Genomic DNA, 26,904 nt, shown 5'->3' on the forward strand with positions numbered 1-26,904 from the left:
GGAAGAATGCGAGAATCACGCCAAGGCGTGACGCAATGTGCAATGTTCTTGATGCGCGAAGTTAATCGCTGTTAATGAGTCTCCGGTAATGCCAGTAAAAGAAGCCGTAACCAAGGCTATTTCGTTGCAGCGGTGAACGCATCTCCGTTAAATCTTCATAGAACAGCAGCAGCCACAGAAGATTTCAAAAGAAAGCACTAAAACAAAAGAAAACGTACTCGTATTTATCACTCGCCGCGCTTCTTTTCCTCCCATGCATTGGAAGCCTGCGAAGAAACTATCATTGTTCGATGACGCTCATGTTCAATGCAATCTGTGTGTTGTGTTCGCGCTCACCAGGCCGCCATCTTCCTCTTCTCATCAGAGCAAGCAATTAGGTTTACTTTTGTAGAAGAAAACGGATTTATTGAGGATGACGATGGCTCGTCCCTACACGAGTCTGCCGTACGTCAGCCCGCGGTGTTCTTGTGACGACGTTTCCATTTAAACTGCAAGCATCGCTATCCATTGTAACTTGCCACGTCTGGTTATTTCTCTACGCAAATTAAATCGAAATTGACAAATGATCAAAAAAAAAAGAAAAGCCGCAGTCTCGTCCGAAAGGCGAAGCGTTGATAGCGGTAGCAAAGTATTATTGGACGATTGCACAATGTAAGGTTCGTAGTATTACCGGAAGTATAAATCGCAGTAAACATTCGCTTACTAATTAAATTTACAAGGATGGTGTCGCGCATGCACAGTCAAGCATGAACTCGATGACTCACTCGATGACCACGAACGATCGGCGTCACAACGCTGACGTGATGAAGAGCGACGGCAGGGAGGAGCGAACGCTTCGCGCTGCCGCTCGTTTCACCGCGTCTGTGCAATTGAGCCTCGGTCCGTGGGTTTCTTCTGTTCGTCCGTGTTCATTTCACGCTGCTTTTCACCGCGAACGTAAACCAACTTGCCCAACTTTCAGCCTCGTTACCGAAACTTAGGCTACACGATCTCCACACTAAACAAGCGAGAGTACGGCGCGCAGGAATCCACGAGCCATCTCGGCACGCCCAAACATTGCACCCGCCTTATATATTGCCTCCCAAGTATGGTTTACGGGCCGCATATGCACTCAGCTGCGCCACAGTCATGCGCCGAGTACGGCGCGCAGGAATCCACGAGCCATCTCGGCACGCCCAAATATTGCACCCGCCTTATATATTACCTCCCAAATCTGGTTTACGGGCCGCATATGCACTCAGCTGCGCCACAGTCATGCGCCGAGTACGGCGCGCAGGAATCCACGAGCCATCTCGGCACGCCCAAATATTGCACCCGCCTTATATATTACCTCCCAAATCTGGTGCACGGGCCGCATATGCACTCAGCTGCGCCACAGTCATGCGCAGCCACGGCCGGGCTAGAGGAGGTGATCTGCAACCCTAGAGCGCGCTTGATCACGTGACCTGCGACATTAGGCGCACGAGAGTACGGCGCGTGGGTCGCTCATTCATGTTGCACCTGGATTTTATACAGTACACCACATCGAGGCAAAAATTCACCCGGAGTGTTCATAAACTGCTGTCGCAATAAAACAAAACTGGCGACACCGCTTTCTAACGTATGACTTTCCCGCGTTGCTCACGTGCTCGCAATGAGGTATCCTTTACAGGAGCAAACCTGAAAGTGCGCGAAGCATTTTCTCAAGCGAAAATGCGTTAAATATCCGTCACGAAACGCAACCCAGTGGAAGCGTAAAAAAACAAACAAACAAAACAAAAAACAAAAAACAAGGCCAATCTACAAGTTAATATTTCTTTCAAAGGAATTGACAATCCCACAAGTTTAACACGGGTGCTTTATTGTAAATTCAGGTATACCCGCGTAGTAGTATACTGAAAGCCCAAGAAACTTCGCTTAACTTCTTAAGCTGTCTGGCACAACATTTGTCGTCACTGACTCCAAGTCCTTCTTTTAGGCGAAACATTCTTTTTCCGGCATTTCAAGAAGACTAGATCACTTGCAGCAATAAGTCGGCAACTCTTCATCAGCATCAGCATATGTATTTTAATATATTGGATAACACTAGCGACTTGAGGGAGTTGGTCTAAGTTCATGGCGTAATTTTTGCGGCGCGAGGAAACGAAGTGCGGAAAGAAAAGAAAAGTACGAAGGGTTAGCGAAAGAAAGAGCCACACGAGCGCTCGCGTTTGTCCTTCTTTCGCTAACCATTCTTTTTTTTACTTTTCTTTCGCGAACTTCAGTGCTTCGCGCTGCAAAAACCAGGCCATGTATATTAGCATGTATCATGGCCAGCGCAAGCTACATCATCTGGTGAGCACCAGCGCATAGCTACAAACGTATTTGAATCAAAACACACGCAACTGTTTTTCGCGTACAAGATGTTTACGCAGGAAGCGATCGCGCTAGATATGAAAGAGTCAGAGGGAGAAACAAACGCACCGGACGACATAGCTGCTGGGGTGCGCTGCCGTCGCCGGCACGTGGTCCCTGTCAGGCGGGTGTAGAAGGAATATGAACGAGCATTCCTGGTCGACCGCTGTGGGCGCCGACTCCGCCCGGCACGACGGAACGCTCATGGTGGCGCGCTGGGCGTCCAGAAGGAACACCTGCACAAGACGCGCAAGTCGACGACACGTGCATTTCCTGGTGCTCAGTCGACGACGATAGGCTCGGAATCAACAGTATACACGTGGCCCAAAGTACTATCAAGAATACGGAATCTCAACTACGAGTCGTAAGGTAGTTTAGGTAGGTAAAGTATAGTCTGCGTAACTTAGCGTTCAGCGATATAGCTGCAAACTGTGCGATTTCGGCCACTTTCTTAACGCAAGCGGGGAGCAAGATTCGAAATCGCTCGCACAGTCGCGGCGGTACAGGCACAGCCATGCAACACACAAAGTGCACGCCGAGGTCTGCAGGAGTGTTTGGCCGCGACACAAGAGCGAGATAGTAAACAAGCAGGAACACTGCACGTGAGACCATCTCCATTTTTGGTTCAAGAGAATCCCGCGCGCTCTTGCCTCGTTATTTGCTACGACCATGCAGCGCTGCCTCCCAAACTGTACCGTTTGCGCTGCCAGATCCGAAGTGACAAGCCGATTCGTGGGCAAAATGCGTCGCACAACGCTTATTCATTTGAGGGCACTACTATTCAAACGGATTGCGAGATCCGATCGCGAACAGGACATCACGTGCAGAAGAGGTATGCCGAAGTCGTGCGCCAACGCGCCGCAGCAGCCCTGACCTGCCGGCAGAGCTGCCTGAGGCGGTCGGCCTCCTGGCGGGTGCAGTCTCTGCGGACGGCCACCTTGGCCTGCCCCACGTCGCCGTAGAAGTTCTCCGAGCCGGCGTGGAAACACACCATCAGCTGCTGGGCCGACAGCAGGGTGGCGCGCGTGGCCCGCCACACGCTCGACGTCGCCACGCGCCAGAGGTCGGGAGACAGCGAAGGGCCGCCGCTCACCAGCAGGTGCCTGCGGGCAGCAGAGAACAAGGAGCAGGTCTGGCGTTGTGGCTTTAACGTGTAACGTTACAACATTACAACAGCCGCAACGTGTAAGGAGAATTTGTCGTTCCCCTACAAAGGAACTCTTCAAACGAGTTTTTTTAAAAAAGAAATAAACAAATAAACAAACACGCCTCGCTGATGATGAAAAGCTTGTCGTGGTTATTAAGGAACTTAACTCCCTGCAGGGAGCACTAGGGAATCACGATTCGCATTACTGCCCTATACAACCTAAGGCTAACGAGTTAGATGGCGCGTTGAAGAGTGATGCCGATTAAAACGGCAAAACGAAGCAACAGGCGAATTTTCTGCGACCACTGTCCGCTTCCAGTTGCAAACTTCTGCAATATTTCTTTTTATTTATTCATAATACCATACAGGCCCACCGAAGGGTATTGAGTATGGGGGTTACAGTTGGTAAAAAAAAAAAAGAAAGTGTAGCATCAAAAACAGCGGGTAAATAAATATTCCTTCTACACGCGTAAAACGCAAAGAGCACCTGTTGAAAGTCGGTAAAGGAAGGCGCAAATCACTTCCATGTAGGTTTTTTTTTTCTTTCGGGTTTTACGTGCCAAAACCACTTTCTGATTATGAGGCACGCCGTGGTGGAGGTCTCCGGAAATTTCGACCACCTGGGGTTCTTTAACGTGCACCTAAATCTAAGTACACGGGTATCTTCGCATTTCGCCCCCATCGAAATGCGGCCGCCGTGGCCGGGATTCGATTGCTCAGCAGCCCAACACCATGTAGTTTATCAGGGAGAGATACAAACAATAACGACAAAAGAAGGAAGATAAAACGCCTGAAATCTCAAACGGGTCAGCGCGTGAGCTGAAACGAAAAAAAAAAAACTTGTTACACCCAGCGCTAACGCGAAAAAAAAAACATACTTAAAGAATTACAAAAAAATCCTAACCGTATACACACTCCAGTAGCGCTAAATATCTATAGCAAAATGAACATTTAATATTAGCACATCCTTCTGGTCACGACAAACGCGCCAGAGCACAACGGATGCAAACGAAAAGCTTGACACGCAGTTTCCAAAAATAAAAGTGCATGATGAGCGCGCCTAGTGAAGTCGGACGGCGTGTAGAAAATCATGCAGGGTGGTGGCACGCGGCAGGTTAGCCAAGCGATATTGTCACGGAACCACCGTGATCTTTATATAAGAAATCTGGTCCCTCCAATAAGACACGTAAGAGAATCTAACAGGAATTAAAGGGTGGCACAAGGCGGGCTTGGTGTACGATTTTGCCGGCGATAAAATATGAATATCGTGCAGCTTAGCTTCTTCTAAAGGTCCCTTTTCCACGGCACATGTTTTACAGGTCTCTCTTCGGGTAAGTTCCTTTACACTGGAGCCGTCATTGCGTTTAATAGACGATCGACTGTTTTAGTAGCGCAATGCCACTGCCGCTATAAACAAACAAAAAACAAAAACAAAAAGGAGGCGACTCAGGCTGAAGCTTCAGACGAGGAGGCGAGTCCGTGATGCTGCTACTGGGTGTTCGCGACGGATGACTACTGGACGGCGTCCAACATGCCGTATACTACAGGTTCCACGCAAGACAAATAGATAGTATCGACGGACTTGAGCAGACTTTAGTTTTTGAAACTATTAAGAGATAAAAACGCGAAAAAATATCACGAGTGAGTTCGGCGCTCCCTTCCGGCTCTTTACAGTCCACAACGAAAGACAAGAACGACACGCATCGCTTCAAAATGGCGTGAAGTTTTTTTTTTTAATAACAGCTTCAGACAACTATTTAAAGAATGGCGCCTACCATGCGCTCGGCTATACCGCAGAAAAAGACTCGTGGGCGTGGAGAAGTCTTCGACAGTACAAATTGGACTGCGTTCTCCTCGTAATCCGCTTTTGGGCCTCTGAAGATCCGCAGCAGATATGAGAGAGCAATGACAAAAGACAGACGCAAGGTGGTTAGCGGTGAGAGAATGTGGCCGCGCGTGTAGGCAGGCGGAGAAGGCGGCGAGGAGCAACGCACTGCTGCCCGACGCGGGCCGCAACGCAGGAAGGATCTCTAAAAGATTTCCACGTGCAAAAACACACACGGCGCGATCGCTCAAAGACGCCGGCAGGAGGAGCCGCGGACAATCATCCCCAACCACCGACACACATAATCCGACATATCCCCGCCAGAGTTAAGCAGTCAGGAGGCTTTAGCTATTTCGTTTTGTTTTTTTCCTTCTTCGTCTCCTTCTTCTTCCTTTTTTTATTCTTTTCTTTTTCGGGAGAAGTCGCTCCGTGTAGGCTAAGAACTCTAGTGGGATACCGTAAACTTCCAGCTAAAATCAAAAAAGGAAGAAAAAGGAGGGGGGGGGGGGAGAATAGGAACGGCGAGAAGACAGTGCGACAGACGAGCAGTAACAATCGCCCACTGAAAAGCGCAGCCCACGGTTTCGCTCAAGCGTTTCGGGGGTCGGGGTTTCGGCGCGGGGTTTTAGCGCCGCCGCAGCGGTGACGGCGGTCGCAGTGGAACAAGAACGCGCCCTCGCGCGTCGACACGGGAGAGTCTTAATCCAATTTGAGAGCCAGCGGGAGACAGTCGGCCGAGTCTCGAGACAGCGCCGAGCAGGGTGAACAAAATCACGGTGCGCCGAGACGCGCAGGAGCGGCGGCCGCATTCGGAGAAGCTTTGCCGCAATTATACGGAATTGCCACGTTATCGTTGTTCATTTTTCATTCACTGCCGTCTTATGGTTGAGAAGGTGGCAGCGGCTTTTCTTTTCTTGATCTTTCTTTTAATATCGTGTAGGCATATCACAAAAACGCAGGTTATAGGAAAACTGGCACGTACCTCGCCGGCCGGTGAGGCCTCAAATAACGGCAGTTCAAGCAAACGCGAAAACCACACCACGATGCCGCCAGCAAAATTTTCGGATAAAGCTATAGTGTAGCAGCAATCTTATACGACAGGCGGCAATATTATGCGATACTCTCTCACAGAGGACTGGTTAATGACTAAGAAAATATACACTTAAACAATACATGCCAAGTGCACGAAGCGAAGTGAGAAGTGACGAGGGTCCAGGCGTGGTAAAGGTGCACAACTGCCGCAGCATAACGGTGCCGATAAATCATTCGCGATCAGTTTCCGACATTGAAAAAAAAAAGGAATAATAAACCAGCACAGATGATATTGGCAATACGAATGAGCGTTGCGGGTCGACTGAAGCACGTTAACGCGGTCGCCCATTTGTCGCCACATGTAGTCCAAATCACCAGTTCAAGCACGGTCGCCTGTCGGTCTCCTCCACTTCAGCACATATTACAAAGCAACCTGCACCAAGCCATCACAAGGGGTCAATGGCGCTCGATGGTACAATTCCTTACTTTTCTTTCTAGCAAGCAGTTGGGAATGTGTTAACAGGCGCGCACAGGATTGTCGAAATCGCTTCTATATGGCTAATAGTACAGGAATGATTTCGACAAACCTGTGCACTCACTCGCACAAGCGAAGGCGGCGCGGCCCAATTAGGTCGCGTGCTCCATCCAAAGAAACTCCAAGTAACGCCCCACACACGTATGAAGCCGGACGCCCGCCTTGCTCAATGCTATACAACACACATATACATGTGCGGCACTTAAACCCGGAACGACTGTCGCAAGCAAGGGGATCAGAGCTCAAACGGCGCATACGTTAACCAAGAGGCCGAAGAGACACGCGAAGCAAGCGAGCGAACTCGGACTTCCGCATGCTTCCTCTTAGAACGCGGGGAAAGGAGGGGGGGGGGAGGGGGCAGAGAACGTCCCGCGCAATACTGCATGTGTCGCAGCAGGCACGCAGCTGTCCACGTCACCGCTAATGGGGCGCGGTGAAAAATGAAGCCGGACCCGAAGACTAATTTCGCGGAACGAATGGGGCAGCAGGGAGGGGGGGGGGCGGACAAAGCGAGCATGCATGCATGCCAACTGGACACGATGCGCGCGCTACCGGCCAGTGGCGAACGCGACACGTGGTCACTCACACCCCGGCGGCATATATATATACTGTACCCGCCCGCGCTGTTCGCATCCTCTTTACTGTTGCCTCGGACTCGGGGGGCTGGACGCGAAGAACACGACGAAAAAAGGGTTGACCAGCGCCGTCGGGATTTCGCGCGCTTAGAACTGTTCCGCACTTTTATCATTTGTCTTGTGCTTCGCACTTGCATCAGCCCCGATTCCGCGCTCTATACAGCCGAGTGCGCGCGGCAAACGCGGCGGGCGCGCGTAGAACCAAAGAGAGCATGAGAATTTAATAAGCGACTCGGGAGGGACGCGGCACTTGCGCGAAGCAAATTGAGCGCGGGTTGAGAAGCTCGCGCAGGGCTGGGGAACTGCTGGAGGGGGAATGGGGGGGGGGGGGCGCAGAATAGCGGCGAGGCGTTAAGGAGCCAAAGCGGTAAGGAGTTTATAGAGAAACGCGAAGGCTCGGTGCATTGCAGACGAAAGACATGCAGGTTCTGTACGTTTGTGCAACAACGCCCTGCTTGGCGCACCGGTCGAGATTGAATACAACTTTCGGAAGAGGAACCAGGGGAAAAGCAACCGTGAAGGCAGCATTGTTCGCAGCCTTCATTTCGCTTGACGCAACTTACGACCGCATGCACGATCGACGACGGCATACGTTCGACAGACGGTGCCTATTTTCTCTGATGATGTTTCATTTTCTGTCTTGAAAGTCGCTGATGCGAGGAAAACACACACGTGCGTATACGTATAGCGCAATCGGATATGTACGGAGTGGAATTAAGGAATGACGTGATAGCAGTTCCAACAGACATTAAAGAAACCAGACTGATAACTTGCGATCCAAACGTAGTCAGAAATATTGCCGACTAGCATATATGACAAAGAAGCGAAAACTTTAAGTGAATCATTGAACACGGTGCTTTGCGAAATCCCTCATAACTTTTGTTCGAGAGAAGTTTAAAAACACTTGCAGGTGCTATGACATCAAGGACCGACGGAAGCTGACAGCCAACGTCATGACAGGCCACAAGTTTCTGCATACTCTTTAAGAAAGTAGACACCCAGAATGCGCGAATCCGAAACCACGAAGAAACCATGACACTGCGAAACGCCCGTGCCAGGACAACGAACTTTGGTCAAGAAGGAAACAATTTTAATGACAACCACATCACAACGGCCCAAAATTTCCGACGAGCAGGACGCTAAAGCGAGCCTAAGCAACGCTTCGACCTTTGCCCGGTTCAAATAATCTAAGATGGCTTAACGCTACAGTAACGATTCAATTCACAAAAATAACCACCGACCCATTCCTCACGATCTGAAACGCAGGAAGCGACGGGCACAAGTTAGGGAAACGCGGTCTCATTTATCTCGGCGCCGACGTCGCAAGGGACGCTGCGACCGATGGAACTCTCGCGCCAAACCTGTGTTTAGAACAAAAGTCGCGGGCCCTCAAAATACTTGGCGAGCCCGAACGCGCGACGACGACTCTCGGGTCTCAAATTCGTTCGCCGCAAGCCCGCTGCCTAAAACGCATGATAGCCCCCCCTCACTATAGCGGCGCGTCTTCTCCCAACCCCGCCATCTAACTTCACTCCGCGCAACCCTTGCTTTCTTCCCCGCGTGACCCCTTCAAACAACACTCCCAAACACAAACAACCACGGACGCAGCACGCTCCCGCGAATCGATCTTCGAGTGGCGGCGGATCCCGCAGTTCGGAGCGATGCGTGAACACGCGGTGCGAACAATCGCAATGCTCGCGACGAAGGAAGAAGTCGGGGGAACAGGGGCGGTGCGTTACCATTGCAAAGAGAGAGCGCGCGAGGGAAACGCTTCCGTGCCCCGAGAAAGGATGCAAGGCTTCACAAGTTCCCATGCGAATAAAGAGGATGCCGAGGAGGGAGAGAGAGAGAGAACGGGCAAGGCGGCGCCGAGTTGGAAGAAAGCCATAACTCGCGCGCATCCACGCCGAAAACGTTCCAATTGTTCCTCCCCCAAACGGAAGGGGGCGCACGCGGCGTAGAAAACGTCCAATTAGTTCTTTCTCTTCTTGGCTCTCACACACTCGTGCCATGGCTACCCGTTTAAAGGGCATTCGTTCGCCTATATAACCCCTTCCCCCTCCCCCCTCTATGATCATCTGTCCCTAGTCTTCTTCCCGCATACTTTGCCCAGCCTCTCACTACTCCCTCCTCAAGTATACTAACACAATCCCAACGGACGCTGGCACCAGAGCTCTCTCCCTTCTTTATTTCCTATTACCCGCGAAATGGCGCTTCGAAAACCAAGCGCAGTCAGCAATGCTCCGCAGAAGGCAAAAAGGAGTCGGAGGCGAAAGGGCTACAGGACGCGAAAGGCGACAAAGGGTAAATGGAAGGAGGAGGATTTCTCGCGCAGAGCGTTTTAGAGCACGCGTTCGCAAGTAAGGGGGCGACACGAGCCCCTCAACTTTTCCGGGCTATTATGCGCCATCACTTCTCGATGCTCCTTTAACGACATCCACGAGCGCGCGACGATCGAGACAAAACAACAACAAGCCACGGCGGCCTGGTTTCGGTCGTCTATTCTGCGGACGCACTTTTTCCTTTCAAAAGTGCACGTTCCCGTATAGCATCACGCGAAAGCTATATAACGTCGTTCGTCGTGTGCGGGCGGCGGAAGACGAGAATTTGGCTTTTAGGCCGGCGAAATGGGCGCGTTATGGCCGCACTGCGGCTTACGCGCTAAAGAACGCGGTCACGTTCCACCGTGGAGGCCGGAGCTGTAGCTGTTTCCGTCACTCGTCGGTATAGGCGTCAATTTTGCTGCTCGTTTTTCCCCGCCTCACCGCTAACGCCGCCACCGCTGTCGTTGCCGGTGCAGCGGTGCTGCTTTTATCCAAAGCGTTTCTCGAACGCCTCGTTAAGAGCGCGCGCCCTGCGCGAGATGGAAATAAATCTATGCACGCGGTTCGACGGGTTTTCACGCTCGTTCCTGGCGAAAACTGAGGCGCGAATATACGTACGAGCTTGCACCACCGGGCTTATCTCCCTGCCCCTCCGCGCTCCCACTATAGCTGTGGCGTTCCTTATACAGCTTGAGAATTTCGCACAAACCACCCTGTCTTTATTCTGCCGCTTTCCATTTTTATCATAGAGCCGGGGCCTTAGTTTTCACCCAGGCGAAATTTTATGGCTATCCATGGCGATTACCAATGGATTCCATATAGCCGCGTACACTAAGCCCTTGGGTATTGCTCGAGCAATATAATATAGTGTATTATTGTGTCTTCAGATAGTCACTTGCTTGAAGCGACATTTTGCTTCGCAGGATATTCATTAAAAAAAGCGCGATAATTATCAGAACTGTCTCTATGGTATTTTTCACAATGCATTCTTACGTTCGTGTATAGTGGTTATAAGTACACAAAAGGCTTCAAAAGCGTACTATCTAGCGCCAGGAGGTCCCATATATTTCATAACGTTCAACTTCACGGTTATCATTTTTCCCCCGCTTCATTTGACACAGACCTCTGTAAAAAAAATGAAAGAAAAATAAAATCAGCCGCGCGATGGCTGCAGAACCCGTTAAATGACTGCGATCCCTTGCTTCGCGGAATGGCGAAGAGTGGTAGCCGTACGGCTTCGCGGGCTACGTACAACGCACCGAAAACTTCGACCCTTTGGCAGCGCCATAGGAGTCGCGAACGAACAAAAGTTAGCAAAGTTCGAACCGGCTTAATTGAGACTCATGGATTGCGCCGCCAACCCCGGCAACGAAGAAGTCTGCCCGTTGTACCCACGCGGTGTGCCGCAGAGTGTGGCCAAATTGGGCAACGCGGAGCCAACGTCGACTGCGACGGAGCTCCCAAAGGACGAACGGCAAACAACACCGGCGTTAAACCAACCCACCGGACAGCCGCCGGCGGTGATGTTGCGGAGTTCGGCCGAAATGCGAGCTGCGGCGAACGGAAAACTAGTCTCCGAGTTGAAAGAGAAAACTTCCCCAACTGGGAAGAGTGCTCCACTGTTGGCTCCACCGACCGAGCGGACGCTTCGCCGATGTTCTGCCTCGACATGTTCGGAGTTGTGTTATGTCTTTCAGAAAACGTTTTTATTTAGTCATACACGAAGCGTGTGTACAACTTGGCGGTTGAGGATGCTCTGCTCACTTGAATCGCTGAAGCTATCGACGCTCTGCGGCTCTGCCCATGGGTTCAAGTTGCCGGATACGGTCGTTAGGGTCTCGGCGGCCCGAGCAGGCGAGGTCGGGGCTGGCACCTCAGCGGTCCTAATCACAGAAAGCGATGCGGTTCAGAAAAACTTTAATTCCAGGGTTTTACGGGCCAAAACTACGATACGATTATGAGGCACGCTGCATAGTGGAGGACTCCGGATTCACTTTGACCACCTGGGGTTCTGTAACGTGCAACCAAACCAAGTGCACGAGCGGCGCTTTTGCATTGCATTCCCATCTAAATGAGAGAGCCGCCCCTGCGATCGAACCCCAGACCTCGAGCTCAGCCTCGCAACGCCCTAGCCACTGGGCTATACAGCGTGAAATGCGATATCAGCTCGCAGTGGAGGGGCACAGCAAGTTCGGCATGTATAAGGCTAGAGAGAGAGACAATACTTTTGGCTGGGGGGGCCTCGATCGAGGGCGCGCGTTGGCCGTTGTATAAATGCGCGCCTGCGCAGATAGCCACGAGCCAGCGCACATCGAGGTGTACAGGACCGCACAAAACAACATCAACGTTCCATTTCAAAGCAACGCTAGAAGCAATGGCTAAATTAGGGCATATTAGGTTGATTACGCTTTGACAAGGCTAGCCCAGCCTACCAGATGTTCGCTCAGATAAAAAGACGACTTCCAGGAAAATAAAATAAAAGTCGGGATTGAATTTTCGCGCCCAAGATAACGGCGCCTGTGACGCAGTAGTGCGTGAACGCCGTCACGTCGCAGTGTTCAGTTTTCTTTTTATCGTTCTGTGTTTTTTTTGTGCGTGTCCAAGAAAAGCATACAATTTCAGACCTGTCAGGGTAACTTGCCACTCGTCAACAAGCAGTTAAGGTTAGGAAATTGGAAGAAGTTCTATCCGAGACAAAGCTTGCAATGTTGTGCAGGTACCTGCGTCATTCCTATAGCCAAATGTCATTAAAATAAAATAAATTTATGGCTGACACAGACACGGAAGTAGCGGTTGACACGATATAAGCATCGGGGGAGGGCCTATTCTTTTAGCGGTCTGTGAACTAGACCTCTCCCCCTATATAAGGGCCCTTTATTTACACCTTTATATGTGCAGAACAAATTTGTATTTACGGAGATTTTACCGCTGTCGATCTTGCCAGCTTTAGAAAGTTATGTGATCGAATAAACTTGATCGAAGCGAGCACTCGTCTGGTTCCCCATCAGAAGTATACGTGGGCGGCTTTGTTCGTACTATATATATATATATATATATATATATATATATATATATATATATATATATATATATATATATATATATATATATATATATATATATATATATATATATACCGCGAACCAGCCAAGAACACGATATGATTACGAGGCACGTCGTAGTGGGGCACTTCGGATTAATTTTGATTACCTGGATGCGTTCTTTAACCCCCACCCATTCCATGGCACACGGATGTTCTTCTTTAGTTTTGTACTCCGAAACGCGGCCGCCACAGCCGGGATTTGATCCCAAGACCTCTGGGATTAGCGGCGCAACACCAAAGCCACTACACCACCTGGGCGGTTAATTTACGACAGACAACGAATCTCACTAAGACTAAAAGATGAGCGAGTTGGCGTGAAGTCATGATGCGGAAAACGACGCGAGAAATAGGACACGAACGCGAACTGAATGAATGCAACGCTTTCGCCATCCAGTCTTTTTTTCTGTCCGTGTCTTGTTAGTCACATAATCACTCGCGCACACAGCTCTGTATAGGCACATTTCGCCTGCGACGACAAACATTTGGCAAAATAATTTACTGCACCGTCATCGTACGAACGTTACATTTAACTGACAACACTCCCTCTGCAAACACTCCAAGTTCGCTTGGGAAAAGAAACAAGAAAAAAAAATCGCTTACACTGCCATATTTGATCGACGTCACACTATGGTTTCTTTGACATTGAATCCCGTTTAATTGGAGGTTGTATAGAAGCGAAAGAAGCACCGAACGATCGATATGCGACTAGTAATCAGGCGAAGCCCGTTAACGTTTTATCAGGATGTATAAACAACCCTCCTAAAGTTGCTGATTAAAGAAAAGGAGAAAACGGAGCGAGGTATTTTAGAAAATAAAGAACAGAAAAGCGCACGAACGCACACACGCAAGTACGCACGGAACTCATATCACGAAAAAAAAAAAAAGGAACGAAAGACCTGCCCCACAGGCGCCACATGCACCCGCGAGCCACGTCCTGCGAGACCAACGGGTAAGCACGTACGGCTGCCTCCGAGAACCGGGGAAAGATATATAGTACCCCCCCCACACCGCGACACAACGCCAGGGAGCGCGCGCGGAGTCGGGGAAACGAAGAAAGCGAGCGAGCGGCGCTCGCGATAAAATCGTAATTAACGGAGCATTAATTACGCATTCCAAAGCGGGCCAAAGCGCGTTAAGAAAGCTGATGCACCCCTGACGCCAAGCGAGATATAGAAAGAAAAAAAAAAAGAGAGAGAGAGATACAAAGAGAGAGGAAGAGAAAGAAAGAAAGCGGTAAAAGGAAACCAAACGGTGGCGACTTGCGCGCGATGGGGGTGGTGAGTCAAGCGTCGTTAGTGACGATGCCAAATTTGCGCGCCCCCAACGCACATCCCACCCTGATCAGGATTCCCCCCCCCCTTTTTTTGTTAATTCTTGCACGGCTCTGCCTCCTCCTGTTCCGCTATTATTTCTCTTTATTGCAGTTACAAAGAGAAGCGATGCATGCCGTGCATTCACAGCAGGGAATCAGGCAAAGAAGGGATTGCACAAGAGAAGGGGGCGAAGGAGAAATTGGTCTCGCCAAAATGCGTAGTGGCCAAAGGAAAGAAGATGAGAGAAAGAGGGAGAAAGATTTAAGAGAAACATTGGGAACCAACACCTGAAGAATACAAGAAGAGCGCGCAGAGAGCCCAAGGTTTTGGGAGCACGAACATGGGTCGGCATTAACACAAACGACAAGACCAATTAACGACAAGAAATGCATACGAAACAGGAAATATACAGAGAGCCTTGCAGCGGGTGTTAAAGGAACGAGAAAACAAGCAAACGAGAAACAGTGAGCACTCCCACTGCCCTATTGAAGACTGCGTCGTAAGTAAACGAAAGCTGCAGATGCTTTGAGGAAACAAAGTTCGTACTTGGTCTGAAGGTAATGACATACAGTTAGCTTTTGTTTCGCGGCTCATATTTTCGCTTTTAAGAGCCAATGCATGTTATACCATTTTTCTTGTTTAGGCCGACCGATAGAGTTGCACTGCGTGCTTACACGTGCTCGTCCTCGATATTTTCAGAGGTGTGGCGAACGATTGAAAGAACTCGATCGGTCCCATATCTCAGTCATAACTGCTGTTTACAATATATATGTAGTCATCAAAGCAGCATAACAGAGCGAGTGAAGGCGCAGATTTACAGATTTTAACCAGGTAAGCGTCTGGTTGGCCACCATGCGCAGGGGGAAAGGAACAGGGCGAACCGACAAAAATCTCGCAGTCTCGCCCTAAAGGCGAAGCATCGATAACGAAAGCAAAGAATTGTACAATTACACAAAGAAAGGTTCCTAGTTTTATCAGACGTATAAACTGAAGCAAAGCGTTCGCTTACTCATTAAGTTAACAGGCATGGCGTTCCGCGCGCACAGACAAACATGAATAGATCTCAGTCGATGAGCACGACGACTCGCTACCACAACGCTGGCGTGATGGAGAGCGCCGGCAGCGGCGAGCGAACGCTTCGCGCTGCCGCTCGCTTCATCGCGTCTCCGAAACTTAGACCAAGCAACCTCCACATTAAGCGCACGGAAAGACAGTGCGCGTGAAGCCACGAGCCATCTTGGCTCGCCCAAACTTTGCACCCGTCGCAGATTACTTCTAAGACGCGGCTAGCGGCCCGCGTGTGCGCTCAGCCGCGCGGACAGCCATGTGCAGCCACGGCCGGGCTAGAGAAGAGGATGCCCGCTCTCCTCCCCTAGCGCGTGCTTGATCACGTGACCTGTAACATTGGACGCATTGGAAGACGGCGCGCATCAAGCAACCACCCTTCTCGGCTCACCCTCGCAAGCTTTTCCCGTCAATGCATTAGACGTTGATTGTCCTTGTGTAAAGAATCAAAGAAAGCTATCTACGGCAAACCGGAGCAGTGCGATTCAAGACGTTTAAATCACACGCTAATCAATTAAAGGCCGACACACCATTAATAAAGAGACAGGGAGAGGAAAAGAGAAGGCACCAAAAGGGGTGAGAAAAGTAAGGCGTCGCACGCTACTGCAGATAGGAAAAGAGTGAAGAGTCCAAGACCTCTTCGCCTCGCCTCGAAACCAAATATATAAGCGAGTCACGTGGCCTGTCGTCTTCCCGTCCACACACTCGCGAGCATCCGAAAGGGAAGCCCAAGAACCAACCAGCGTGGCGGTTCTTTCTCCCCCCGAGTAATTAATCGTCCCGAAGCGGCGGCCGCGGCGACGGACGAGACGACGTCAAGAGATTGTTTCCACCGAAGCGCGGGCAATCTAGCCATTGCTGATTAGCATTCGGAGAAAACATTCGAGTGCGAAGCGCGGGGCAGCGGACAGAAGGAGAGAGCGCAGCACCCGCCGAAACCACTCGCTTGGTCTGGTCCGAGATAAACAGCGCCCTCTATCTCCTGTGCCCCTCCGATTCGTTTTCTTTCAAGTCTTTCTCTAATGTATACGTGGGAACAAAGGAAGGGGACAACGCACAAACCAGACAGAATGACTAATCATCGTTTCTTTTTTCTTTCTCGGAGGATATCAGCGCCTTCCCTTCTCTGAGGGGCCGGCGAATAGTACTGCAGCCGAAGTGGGCATCAAGTGGGGAGGGTGTCATACCGGAAGCGGCGTTTACAATATGCGAAAGGCAAAAAGAAGAAGGGATATAAGCACCGATGAAAAGCGAAGCGGAATTTACACTATCAGGAAGATGAGAGGAACGAAGGAGGTCCTGGACAGTGCGAAAAACGAAGTCAGAACTTTAAGCTTCAAACGCGCACGCGGACACCAGACGTGAAAGCACGCAAGGGTGGATAGACCGCGAAACGCGGTTCTCGTATCGATCACGCTCGACAAAAATAAACAAATCGCAAAGAAACAAAGAAAAGCAAGAAAAGGAGACCGCGAAAAGGAATCAATCAGTTGCCGAAGGTGGCTTAAGAGAAGAGGTCGCCGAGATAAAAATTTAATTACGCGCGAGCTGGCCCGCGAAACGCACTGTTCCCTTTCTACACGAGGCTCTCGAGCCAATTTCTCTGGGCGCGAACGAAAACCAAATTACGTGCAATAAAGAAACCTGTTCAACTTTCGACGGCGCAAGCTACATAGGCGTGTGACGTGCAGCGAATACGTGAATGAAGGAAGATGCAAGCTTGACTTCAGCGGCAGCTTAATTAATGCGAATGGCGCGTAACAAACTGAAAACATTAATACCAAGAAAGATATAGATAAAGACTTACAGAAAAGTAAATATTGAGAGTTGTTTACTAAAAGCGCGACCCGTCAAATTCACTGGCGCACAAGCTAGTCAACGACGACTGCAAAAAAAAAAGAAAAAGAAAGAAAGAAAAAGATGCCTGACGGTTCCCCCCCCCCCCAATTACAAGGGGGGGGGGGTGATACAGAAAGACGAAATAATAGACAAATATATACATATGCTAACTTCACAGCGTATACCCGTCCATGTGCAAACTAAAAGGCCAATAGCAAGAACATAGCTCAGAATGCTGTGGCAGAGAGAACTACGAAAACCACGTCTACAACTATGGTACAAGTTGTGACGGTGGTGTTGCATACAATTAAAGACGCGCAAGGCTACTAAGATTAGATGACACCTTCTGGCGCCTGTCGCCCCTATCGCTCACTTCCCTCACTGCAGACGCTGCCAATGGCGCGAAACTCAAGAACGAACTTTAAAAAGCTACTTCTACAAATATACCTCAAGGGCAGGTCCATACCATAGTAAGCGGAAGTGCTCGCAATGCAAAAAATCCAGGTAAGAGGCGCGTAAGCGACAGCTGAGACTGAAGACGAAGAAGTCGCGTGGCGGAGAGCACGAGCAGAACGCGCACTGCCGAACATTCGAGCACCCCCCCCCCCCCCCCCCCCCCTCGTTTCAGCAGCGGCGTCGCACTCTGGATGCTCTGGGAGCCTAGGCGGTACTCGAGGCGACTGAAGTTCCCGACGCAACCATCGCGTTCGAAGCAGTTCCACCGTGTCGCACTGCACCCCCAACTCAACCGGCATCGGCCGCAGAATCGTGAGCGCGATGGAACCCGAGGTGCGGGCGCACGTCAACCTGCCGGTGGTGCTGGTCAACCGCGAGGGCCTGTACGTGATCATCGCCGTGCTGGGCGTCTCCATCCTGGGATGCGCCTGCGTCCTCACGTACTCCTTCACCAACTACAGCAAGCTGAAGCGGAACGCCGAAGAGGTGCGCAACTACGTCGCGGCGCCCTCTGGCGCCGCCAATGTGGCCGCTGTCCAGAAGAGCGACGGTTTCGTTAGGCCTACTCAAGCTGGTGGTTCTTGGATGGGCGACGCACCCTCGTCATCCGTGAGCCCCAGGGGTCCGGTGAATGCTGGCAATGAGATCAGTATGGACCTGGAAAGGCAGCACGCTGCAGGCGGGAACAGAAGCGACGCCATTTCCGTGGGCCGAAACGCCAGCGACCCCTTCCCAGTGATCGCCCGGCAGGAGGCCTCTGGCGCAGCGATGCGCACGCTTCAAGTCCGTGATAGAGACGGCGACACGTCAGCTGCAATGGCCACAGCCAAGACGGTGGGCGACGCGGCGGTCTACTCCATCAAGGCCGGCAGCGTGAGCCAGGGGACAAAGCCGAGCAATTTCGCCGAAGCTAATTGAGCAAGACAGGCGAACAGCGGGAGGAGCTCAGGACTAAGCCTCGGATGACGAGAAAGGGCCTCGGGATCGTAGGCACTTGTCTGAAGTGTGTATACTTATGTCTAAATTGAATTGTATTAAACATGATATAGAGTCGGAATCTTGGCTTAAACTAACAGTATACATTCCGGATGCCTCTCGTCGCATGAACGTGCGCAAGGACAAAACTGAGTGCAACGTCTGCGTTCTGGAACCCCCCCCCCCTTTTTTTTTGGACTTCTGGCCCGATAGCGTGTCGGGGTCAACCGATGCGTCGATTCCGCTAAACGATGGATAGCATACGGCCGTTCCAGTGGCTTGTCACTTCGTTCGCATTGTTATTTTCATATTCTATGCATATTCGTCTATGCATAAAATGTTCGTTTTACTTGGTTTTAACGCTTTGCTCTCTTGGTCCATCGTGTCAGTGCGGCTTTACGAGCTGTTAGAGAGCATGAAAGTCATTAAGTAAGCACCCCCAGGAAGTCTGTAGAAGCGCATTCTTCGATACATAGACACTTTACTTTTGGACGCTGGCGCACGTACTTGCCTGGTAATCACGTACTTTCCTGGTAATCACGCCTGTCTACAAGATAGCAATGCAGTGTTACATTTGTTACATTTATATTAGCTCTGTATTTGGTCAGTTCAGCTCTGCGCCACCAGCTGGATGTACCGCCCAGGCCGCTCACGTTTACGCTAAAGCCCCTTCATTACAGCGGGTGTAGTATGGAGGGGCTTTAGTTAACGTGTCCGCCCGTCCGTCAAAACGCCCAGCTCGCCTGCGTTTACTGGAATACCGTACACGCACGGCAAAGGCGAGGCGGCTAGCGGAGAGGTTGGAAAGGCTTCGCGCGCTAGCCCCAAAACACCGAAAGTAGGCGACACGACGTCACATGACGCGGAGCCAGTGAAGGCGGAGCCTAGCCCCGATCACTAGGCGAACAAGTTGAGGTGGAAAAGCATGGTTACGGCGGCTTGTAATCATCCGTAGCGCTCTTAATACCAGACGCATCACTTAGGTTGTGACACGAATGTTTTATTGCGATAGCAATTGTGTGGACACTCCAGGCGGATTTCTGCCGTCGCCGTCGCCGTGAGGTTCCGTATAAGTGAAAGCTTGTGAGGGTGAGCCGGCAAACGCGGTTCAATCTCGCGTGCGCCAGCGAGGAAAACGGCCCGGATGCGTGCCCTCTCCTGTGGCGCGTGAGGCAATGGAGGTCAGGCGAGGGAGGAGGGGCGTTCTTCTCCGGCGGCTGCTACGGTGCTTCGATGTCCTCCTCGCCCGCCGCTCCGTACAGAGTGGACACAACCGCGGCGTCTGCAACGGCGTTGGCCACGCGAATCGCGGACGCCGTAGTAGACGCCCTTGGCGAAAGCCGTAGGGACGCGTTGCTGGCGCTCGGGTGTCTTGAAAGCGGCCTGTGACGTGGCTAAAGTGCGCGCCCGCGCGGGCCTCATCTTGAAAGCTATCTGCGATGTTTGCCGAGTGCGCGTAGTGCCGGCAGCTTCGTATGCGCTGTGCTTTCGGCGTTTCGTACGCGTTGAAACGGCAGATGCACGGAGGTCAATTGGCTCGCGGCTGCTGCCGCGATTCCTACATGTCCAGCGTTTTCACACAGCTTCCGCTGTCATGGAGCGATGTTTGTTCGCGTTTACCTGTGCGCGCCTGACACCGTGCTGGTTAATTTAGTTAAAACACGTTGACGGGCTAGTTGGTTTCAATCCTTGATAGAATGTGTAAAAGCGCGACTGAACAAGGACGTAGAAAGAAGCAGACACACAAAGACAGCGCTGTCTCCGTGTGTGTGTTTCTTTCTACGTTCTCGTTGAGTCACGCTTACGCATTCTATCATTGTTAATTTAGTTGGTAAGCGAACGCTTACAAATTTACACGGTCGTTAAAACTGCTATCCTTACTTCGTACAGCTATCTACTAATTTGTTATCGTAATCGGCGCTTCGCCTTTCAGGCGGAACTGCGAATGTTTTTCTGTAGCTGTACCCTACGCGTCTACAAAACTTGTACGAACCGTTTCAGGGACCGTTTAATTAAAGGCGCAGATACAGCTCGGCCTAACGCGGACGTGCGCCACGCGCGGCGCAGTACGCTTCGCCGGCAAAAATTAAATCAGCGTGACCGGAGGCGCTTGGCGCCCGAACATGTCCTATCTGACGCCAGAGCCTTTAGACAAGAGTACATCGTGCGCTAGCTTGGCTGGCCGGCAGCATGCTGGCTTACAGTTAAGGTGCGCTGAAGCGACAGTGCCGAGTCTGCATCAAATGCAAATGGGCTCACTCGCCGCGCACATGCGCGCGTGCGTTGTGGCAACAGCTGATCGCTGCTGCGGGCCGCATTCTATACAGTATGGATGTATGGATGGAAGGTAGGAGCGTCCCCTTTGAAACAGGGTGATAGCAGTTGCCACCATGCTCAGCTTCTTATGGGGAAAAAATTTAAGCGATCTTGGCGTGAAGGAAGATTCAACACGCGGAGGTGAGAAAAGGAAGGCGGTTCCGTAGGAGGAGAGATTCTTGTTTGAGAAGGAAGAAACATGGGGTAAAGTGCAGCGCAGTAACTGTCTCTCAAATGAGGACACCTCAACCGCGCTGCACAGGGGGGAAGGGGTAGAAAAGAGTGGTGGAAGAAACAGGGAAGCAGCAGCAGCGGTCGAACCAGCGTAGGTGTGGGGAGGGGGCTCAGAGGCGATCGGCTAGGGCGATGTCCTCGGCGAACACCAGAATCGCTCGGAAGAGGCGCTTCTGGCTTGAAATGCAGCCCGTGGGGTGCAGCAGATCGTCTATAACGAAACTGGATTGGCGAGAACTTCCCCTTGCGGTGTGGATTCACAGCAGCACAAGCCGCCACGTTGTGAAGCCACAGCATAAGGTGAAAGTAACACTGCTGTGAAGCCACCCCTCAAGGAGAAATTCGCATATAATCCGCGCATCGCCTTTACTGTTTAATTTCTCGAATTATCGATGCGGGTTATACGCGTGAAAATATGGCACTGCTTCACCTCCCAAATTAGCTGATACAATTTGCGCTGCCGTTTAAAAATCTGGATCGCCGGAAATGTGGCGCTGCAGCTGCCATATTGAAACAGTAACTGAGTCTATTAACCTCGCATACAAAATGGGGGGTGACCTCGAGGCTAATGATCCTGGGTAACAACCTCGCCTTATATTCGGATAAATACGGTATTGCTCTAAGGAAGAAGCAGGAAGAAAGGAAGCCTTGACAGCGAGCGCACTGAGGCGCGCAGCCTTCATTCCCGTAAAGGAAGACTGCCTCGTTCGTTTCACGGTGAGACGGGAAAGGGGTGAGGCCCAATGCAGTCAAATTTCCGTTAGACAGAGGAACAATGATAGTAACAGTGCAAGCCTGGAGAAAGCCTAACGGAAAGGCATAAACGTCTATTAGAGGTAAGGAGAAAGAAGTAACCAGTCGCAGGCTTTCACCCGTTTCTTTACACAGCGTACAACAGTACAGGGTAGATAGAGAGGTTGAAAAATGGCAGACAGTAATGGGATTCCGTGAGAATAGAGAGCAGACGACGACAGCGGCTAGGACGGATAAGGAGGAGGCGCGGGGACGCCGACAAGCAAAAAGGAAAGGCCCGCAAAATAGGTCTTGGCAAAGGAAATGGAAACACGGTCGACATTGTGAGACTGAATATTTAAGGCAGCAAAAGGGCGACTGTTAGAACTAAAATCAACAAAGTGCATGACATGCCTCTGCGAAGAGTGAGCTTTACGTGCTGATGCGAATTAAAGTACACCGGGCTTTTCCTATGGAGCAAATATTCTGTCGACGAAATCTTGCCAGCGGTCATCAGACCTGCTCAGAAATCCCACGGTCAGAATAAAGCAGTAAGACATCGTAGATGCGCAAGATTAATTCGAGAAATTCAAGCAAGCATTTTATGCAACTGTACGGGTTTTGTTATGAAGCACTTGGCGGATGGGCGGGAGTTTAATGGGTGTTTTCATTTGGAAGCAGACTAGAAGGAAAGGGAAGCTTCTAAAGCTTAACCACATTAATTAATTCATTTATTCATTAGCACAGTTGCCCAAGTGCAAGTACAGATAAGAAGAAAGGTACAAAATGCAACTTTATGTAATAAATTGCCTGTCTTTTATTGTTTTTTGATTTGCCAAACACATATGACTGAACTTTCATGGATTTTGAGGTCCACAAATGCCCGCCCACTCAAGTGACGGATGGTTAACTTTTGTAATCTCTGCGATGCTTCATTCTTCTTTCACATTTTATGTAAATTCCCATTAACATCATTAGATGATACCGTATTTTCACCAATAAAATACCATTGTATTGTGTGAAATAAAAGCTTGAAAAAGTGCCTTGTGCTTTCAGAACCGCGCTTCAGATACCACATGATAAACTCACCCAATTTCACAATTTAAGAAGCTACGAATTCAACCACGAAGCAGTGATGCTTTCAAGAAAAGCTTACATCTTTATGTGCCAAAGAGAATTCACATTTGCATGTAATGCTATTCTAACAGATCATGCACAACGTTGTGACAGAATGTCCGACATTAGGCTCCCAGTTATCGTCACAATATGCACCGTCATTTCTCATTATAATCGTAAAGCTTTTTCTATAACTAAGTTTGTTTCTTGATGTATAGTTAGTGGGTACCAAAATTTTCAGCAAAGGAATATGCGAACCGGCAACACCACACTTAGGTTTAATTTAGCATATGTTACAGTTCACATTTTCCTGTTTGTATATGAATTTGTGGCAAAGCTAGACTTAGCAAAGAAAAAAATGAAAGAAGTTATTGACTTGCACTCTCACCTGATGCAAGTTTTAGACGAGCTCCAATAGCAGACACCTTTTCAATGTTCTTCACAAGTAAATGGCACAGATATCGCTTGATCAATAATGCAAGAACACTCAACTCGTGACAAAAAAGTAACCTTGCTGCTGCGATTTCTATCTATTGTACCTTATTTTGATTTATGAATAATATTGCACTTTGCAGATGATAGTAATCTTGTAGGGGTCTCTACAAGTTAAAGGTTATCAGATAAAGCTGATTCACATACATGTATGCCACTTATATTCTTTTGCAAAAGCATTAATTTAGCTTTTTCATTACCAGGCCTTTTCAAATCTATCACCGGTGATCAATGCTTTAGATTGCCAATTTTGACATGTTGCAGCCATTTATTATCCACTTAAGACGATCCAGTAGTTAGTACAAGCATTGCACTTTCAGAATCAGCTAAAATTTTTGCGCTCCAGCGATGTTGTGAATTTGGACGGACCTCTTTGCGAACACCTTCTGCCACGCTCGAGAAAAAAGCATGCTGCTTACGATCACGCCGCACTAGCATCAAAATTTTGTAATCAAGTGACTCCCAGTAAGTCACGAATTAAATTATATCGCTGGCTTTGCTGTCCGACAGTGCTGAGCGGTGATAATTAACTAAAAATGACGCCACCTGTTCACTATTGAGCTTTGGCTTGGAGTATGAGTCGTCTTATTCCGCTAAAGTATATTTCTGAAGCTCCGTCGCATGTCCAACATGTAGACATGGCTTTTTCAATCAGTTTCCAAGAGTTTTGGTGCACAGTTATCAAAAGTCGCTCCCATGGCATCGTCCTGCACGGCCATGTCGTGAGGAAAGCGTCCTGCTCCAAACTATGCTGCACCCGCACTTGAATTTAGTGATGAGGACTCGAGTTATGATTCTGAAGATGACAGCAAACCAGATTAGAGCTCTGATGGTGACAATGTTTTGAGTCAGCATGGGACATCCTCAGCTGCTCACCGACGAGTTTCCTTCACGGCCTTGAGCGGTCTCCTTCCTTGTGCAAGCTTATCTGCCGATCTTTTTTGTTGGATTTGAGAGCTCTACTGATTATCTTCAGGGTGCATACTTTGCTTGGTTATGATGTGCTGCCATCGGTAGCAAAGAAATTTCCGTTCACGCCAAGAAGGCCGCCTAGAGCACATCTAGGCCCAGCACTACAGATCAGTGCAAGACAGTTTACAATGGCGTGGAATTTCTTTCTACTCTTCTTCTTTGTAGAGGTGATAAAGACAATCTGCAAAAATGCAAACAGATATGCTTGTATGCATAATCTTGTAGTTGCCCAGCTACGCTGAGAGCAATCGGTCCTGGAAGAGGTGCTTGACTAATGAACTGGTGAAACACGTTTGTTGGACTTCTCAACGGACCATCCTCAGAAGATGTCAAAGAGGCGGAAATGCAAAATGTGTTACAAGGACTGCAACAGTTAAACAAAAACCAGATGTTTCGTGGGAAAAGTATGGAGTGCCCCTATGCTTCACAAAATCCAGGAACTGCTTCATCACATGGCATAAGCGATGAACTGGTCTTAATTTTTGTTTGTATCTGAAGAATGTCAGTTTTTTCAGACACTATTGCTGAGTTTTTTATCCTTGAAACATATATTCTGAATTTTCTTTGATAATAATGTTTTTGTAGATATCATGTCTTTTATTGTTTTTATCACCTGGCTGCAAAAATGGCACTTTCTAGAATTTTTATGACCTACCTAATATATTTTTTTTTGGCAACGTTTGTTTCTCGAAAGAGCATTTCATTACACACAACATGCTATGCTGCAATGTGCACTGAAATATTGTTTGTAGTAGCAAATAATTTTTGTTTCATGGCCTATAAAAACGACTATTTTCTCGCAGTAATGCAAATCTCACTGTCAAACGGCCTGAAATGGTTGTCAGGTATACTGGCAGTAACGGACAAAGCTCCACAACGTTCTACTATGACTAATTAATGTCCACTGCAAGGTGTGTGTTGCAAGAAAAAATTATACAAAAGAAAAGAGAAAGAAATTTAAAAAAAATTCGCACTCCATCGTGAAATACTTAGTTCTCTGTATTCTGGCAATTTCAAGACAATTTGATTCTCAGGTAGCTTTCAAGCTTGGAAACCTATTCTTCTCGTGACTGTGATGCCACAATGCGAAGAATCACTTGCCTAATCTTAATATGCAAACATTCGAATGACTAAATTACACAATATGTAATTTACGTTCTGCTTCTCATTTAACTGGTCAAGGTCGACTGTGCTACGCACAGTGAGGCATCTGTGGAGGTGCTATAACGTAAAATCCCACTTTTGAAAAACATGGGTAACCACGGATAAAGCATAAAGAAATAAAACTGAAAAAAAAAGAAAGAAATGCTACATACCGCATGCAGGCACATCCAAGCCTTGACACAACCTCCACTGGTTGAGCAATGCACTCGGCTAATACCAGGAACAGCTGATGAACCATAAGCATGAGACCTCGTACTTGGGTGAGAGCACCAGATGCTGCATGTACAAAAGCAAGGGGCTAACAATGTTAATTTGACTCTGTTGAGCAACTGCTTTCTCCAAGCTCCTCCCTTTTGTTACCATGACAAAAGTAAGTAGAATGGAATTAATCACTGAATTTAGTTGTTCAAACATATGCTTACGGCACTTACCAACGCAGTCATTAGTGAAAAGAATGACTTCATATAGTGCAAGCCATCTAATAAAAAAAACATTAGCTTCCAAAACTGTTGCACTTTAAATATGGCAGACTTTTGGTGCCTACATATGGAATGGTTTCATACGTTTAATGCTATCGATCAGGTTTAGGACAGGTTATCAATTATAGGCTTTATGTCAATGAATTGCAAAATACACATCCATAGGACAAGTTAAGCACAGTCAGCTGTGGCCACCAAGATAAATAGGCACATCTTAAGCTGAGGATCATCAATAAACTGCGGTGCCGTGTTCCCCCAATCAGAATTTTTCTTCATGCAATGGATAAGCACTGTGAGCTGACCTGCTGCCCTGCTTTATAAGCAACATGCTTGTGGTCAAAGCATTAGTGGGCGTTTCCGTTTTGCCCTCACCTGACAGCTCCCCCAGGTATTCCACCACCAGCTCTGTCGCCAGGCCACAGCACTGCTTGAAGTTGTTGGCAAAGCCATCCCAACCACGGTATGTTTTTGATGCTCGACGCAACCATCCTTGGAGCATAGGAAGGAGCAAGTGGTTCACGGCATAGACACCAAATTCTGGCCCTGCAAAAGAATAGATTTTGTAGAGCCATTAATCTGGTGATGATCATTTCTCATAAGCTCAATGTAGATCCTTTGCAGAAGTGCTACGTAAAATTTACTGCCCTCATGATGCAGGTATACATAACATATATATATACAGTTAAAGCAACTTATAACCTACCCCCCACACAGAACAATTCATTGGTTGCAATGGCCAGTTTCATTTGCACCAACAATTTAGGAACCTGCCCACTT

The 26,904-nt window shown here is 49.1% G+C and overlaps 1 protein-coding gene across 2 annotated transcripts in view; it reads right to left on the minus strand.

The window, feature by feature from the left end:
- LOC135906376 (brefeldin A-inhibited guanine nucleotide-exchange protein 3) overlaps nt 1-26,904 on the minus strand; it is an 84,353-nt gene that overhangs the window by 9,807 nt on the left and 47,642 nt on the right. For both annotated transcript variants that reach the window (XM_065437745.1, XM_065437744.1), the window contains 4 exons: nt 26,500-26,670; nt 25,801-25,924; nt 3,248-3,476; nt 2,443-2,609 (listed from right to left, as the gene is read on the minus strand). In XM_065437745.1, coding sequence (XP_065293817.1) covers nt 2,443-2,609; nt 3,248-3,476; nt 25,801-25,924; nt 26,500-26,670 — 691 coding nt within the window. The remainder of the gene's footprint in view (nt 1-2,442; nt 2,610-3,247; nt 3,477-25,800; nt 25,925-26,499; nt 26,671-26,904) is intronic.

This window comes from Dermacentor albipictus, chromosome 5 (genome assembly GCF_038994185.2).
Source record: "Dermacentor albipictus isolate Rhodes 1998 colony chromosome 5, USDA_Dalb.pri_finalv2, whole genome shotgun sequence".
NCBI lineage: Eukaryota > Metazoa > Arthropoda > Arachnida > Ixodida > Ixodidae > Dermacentor > Dermacentor albipictus.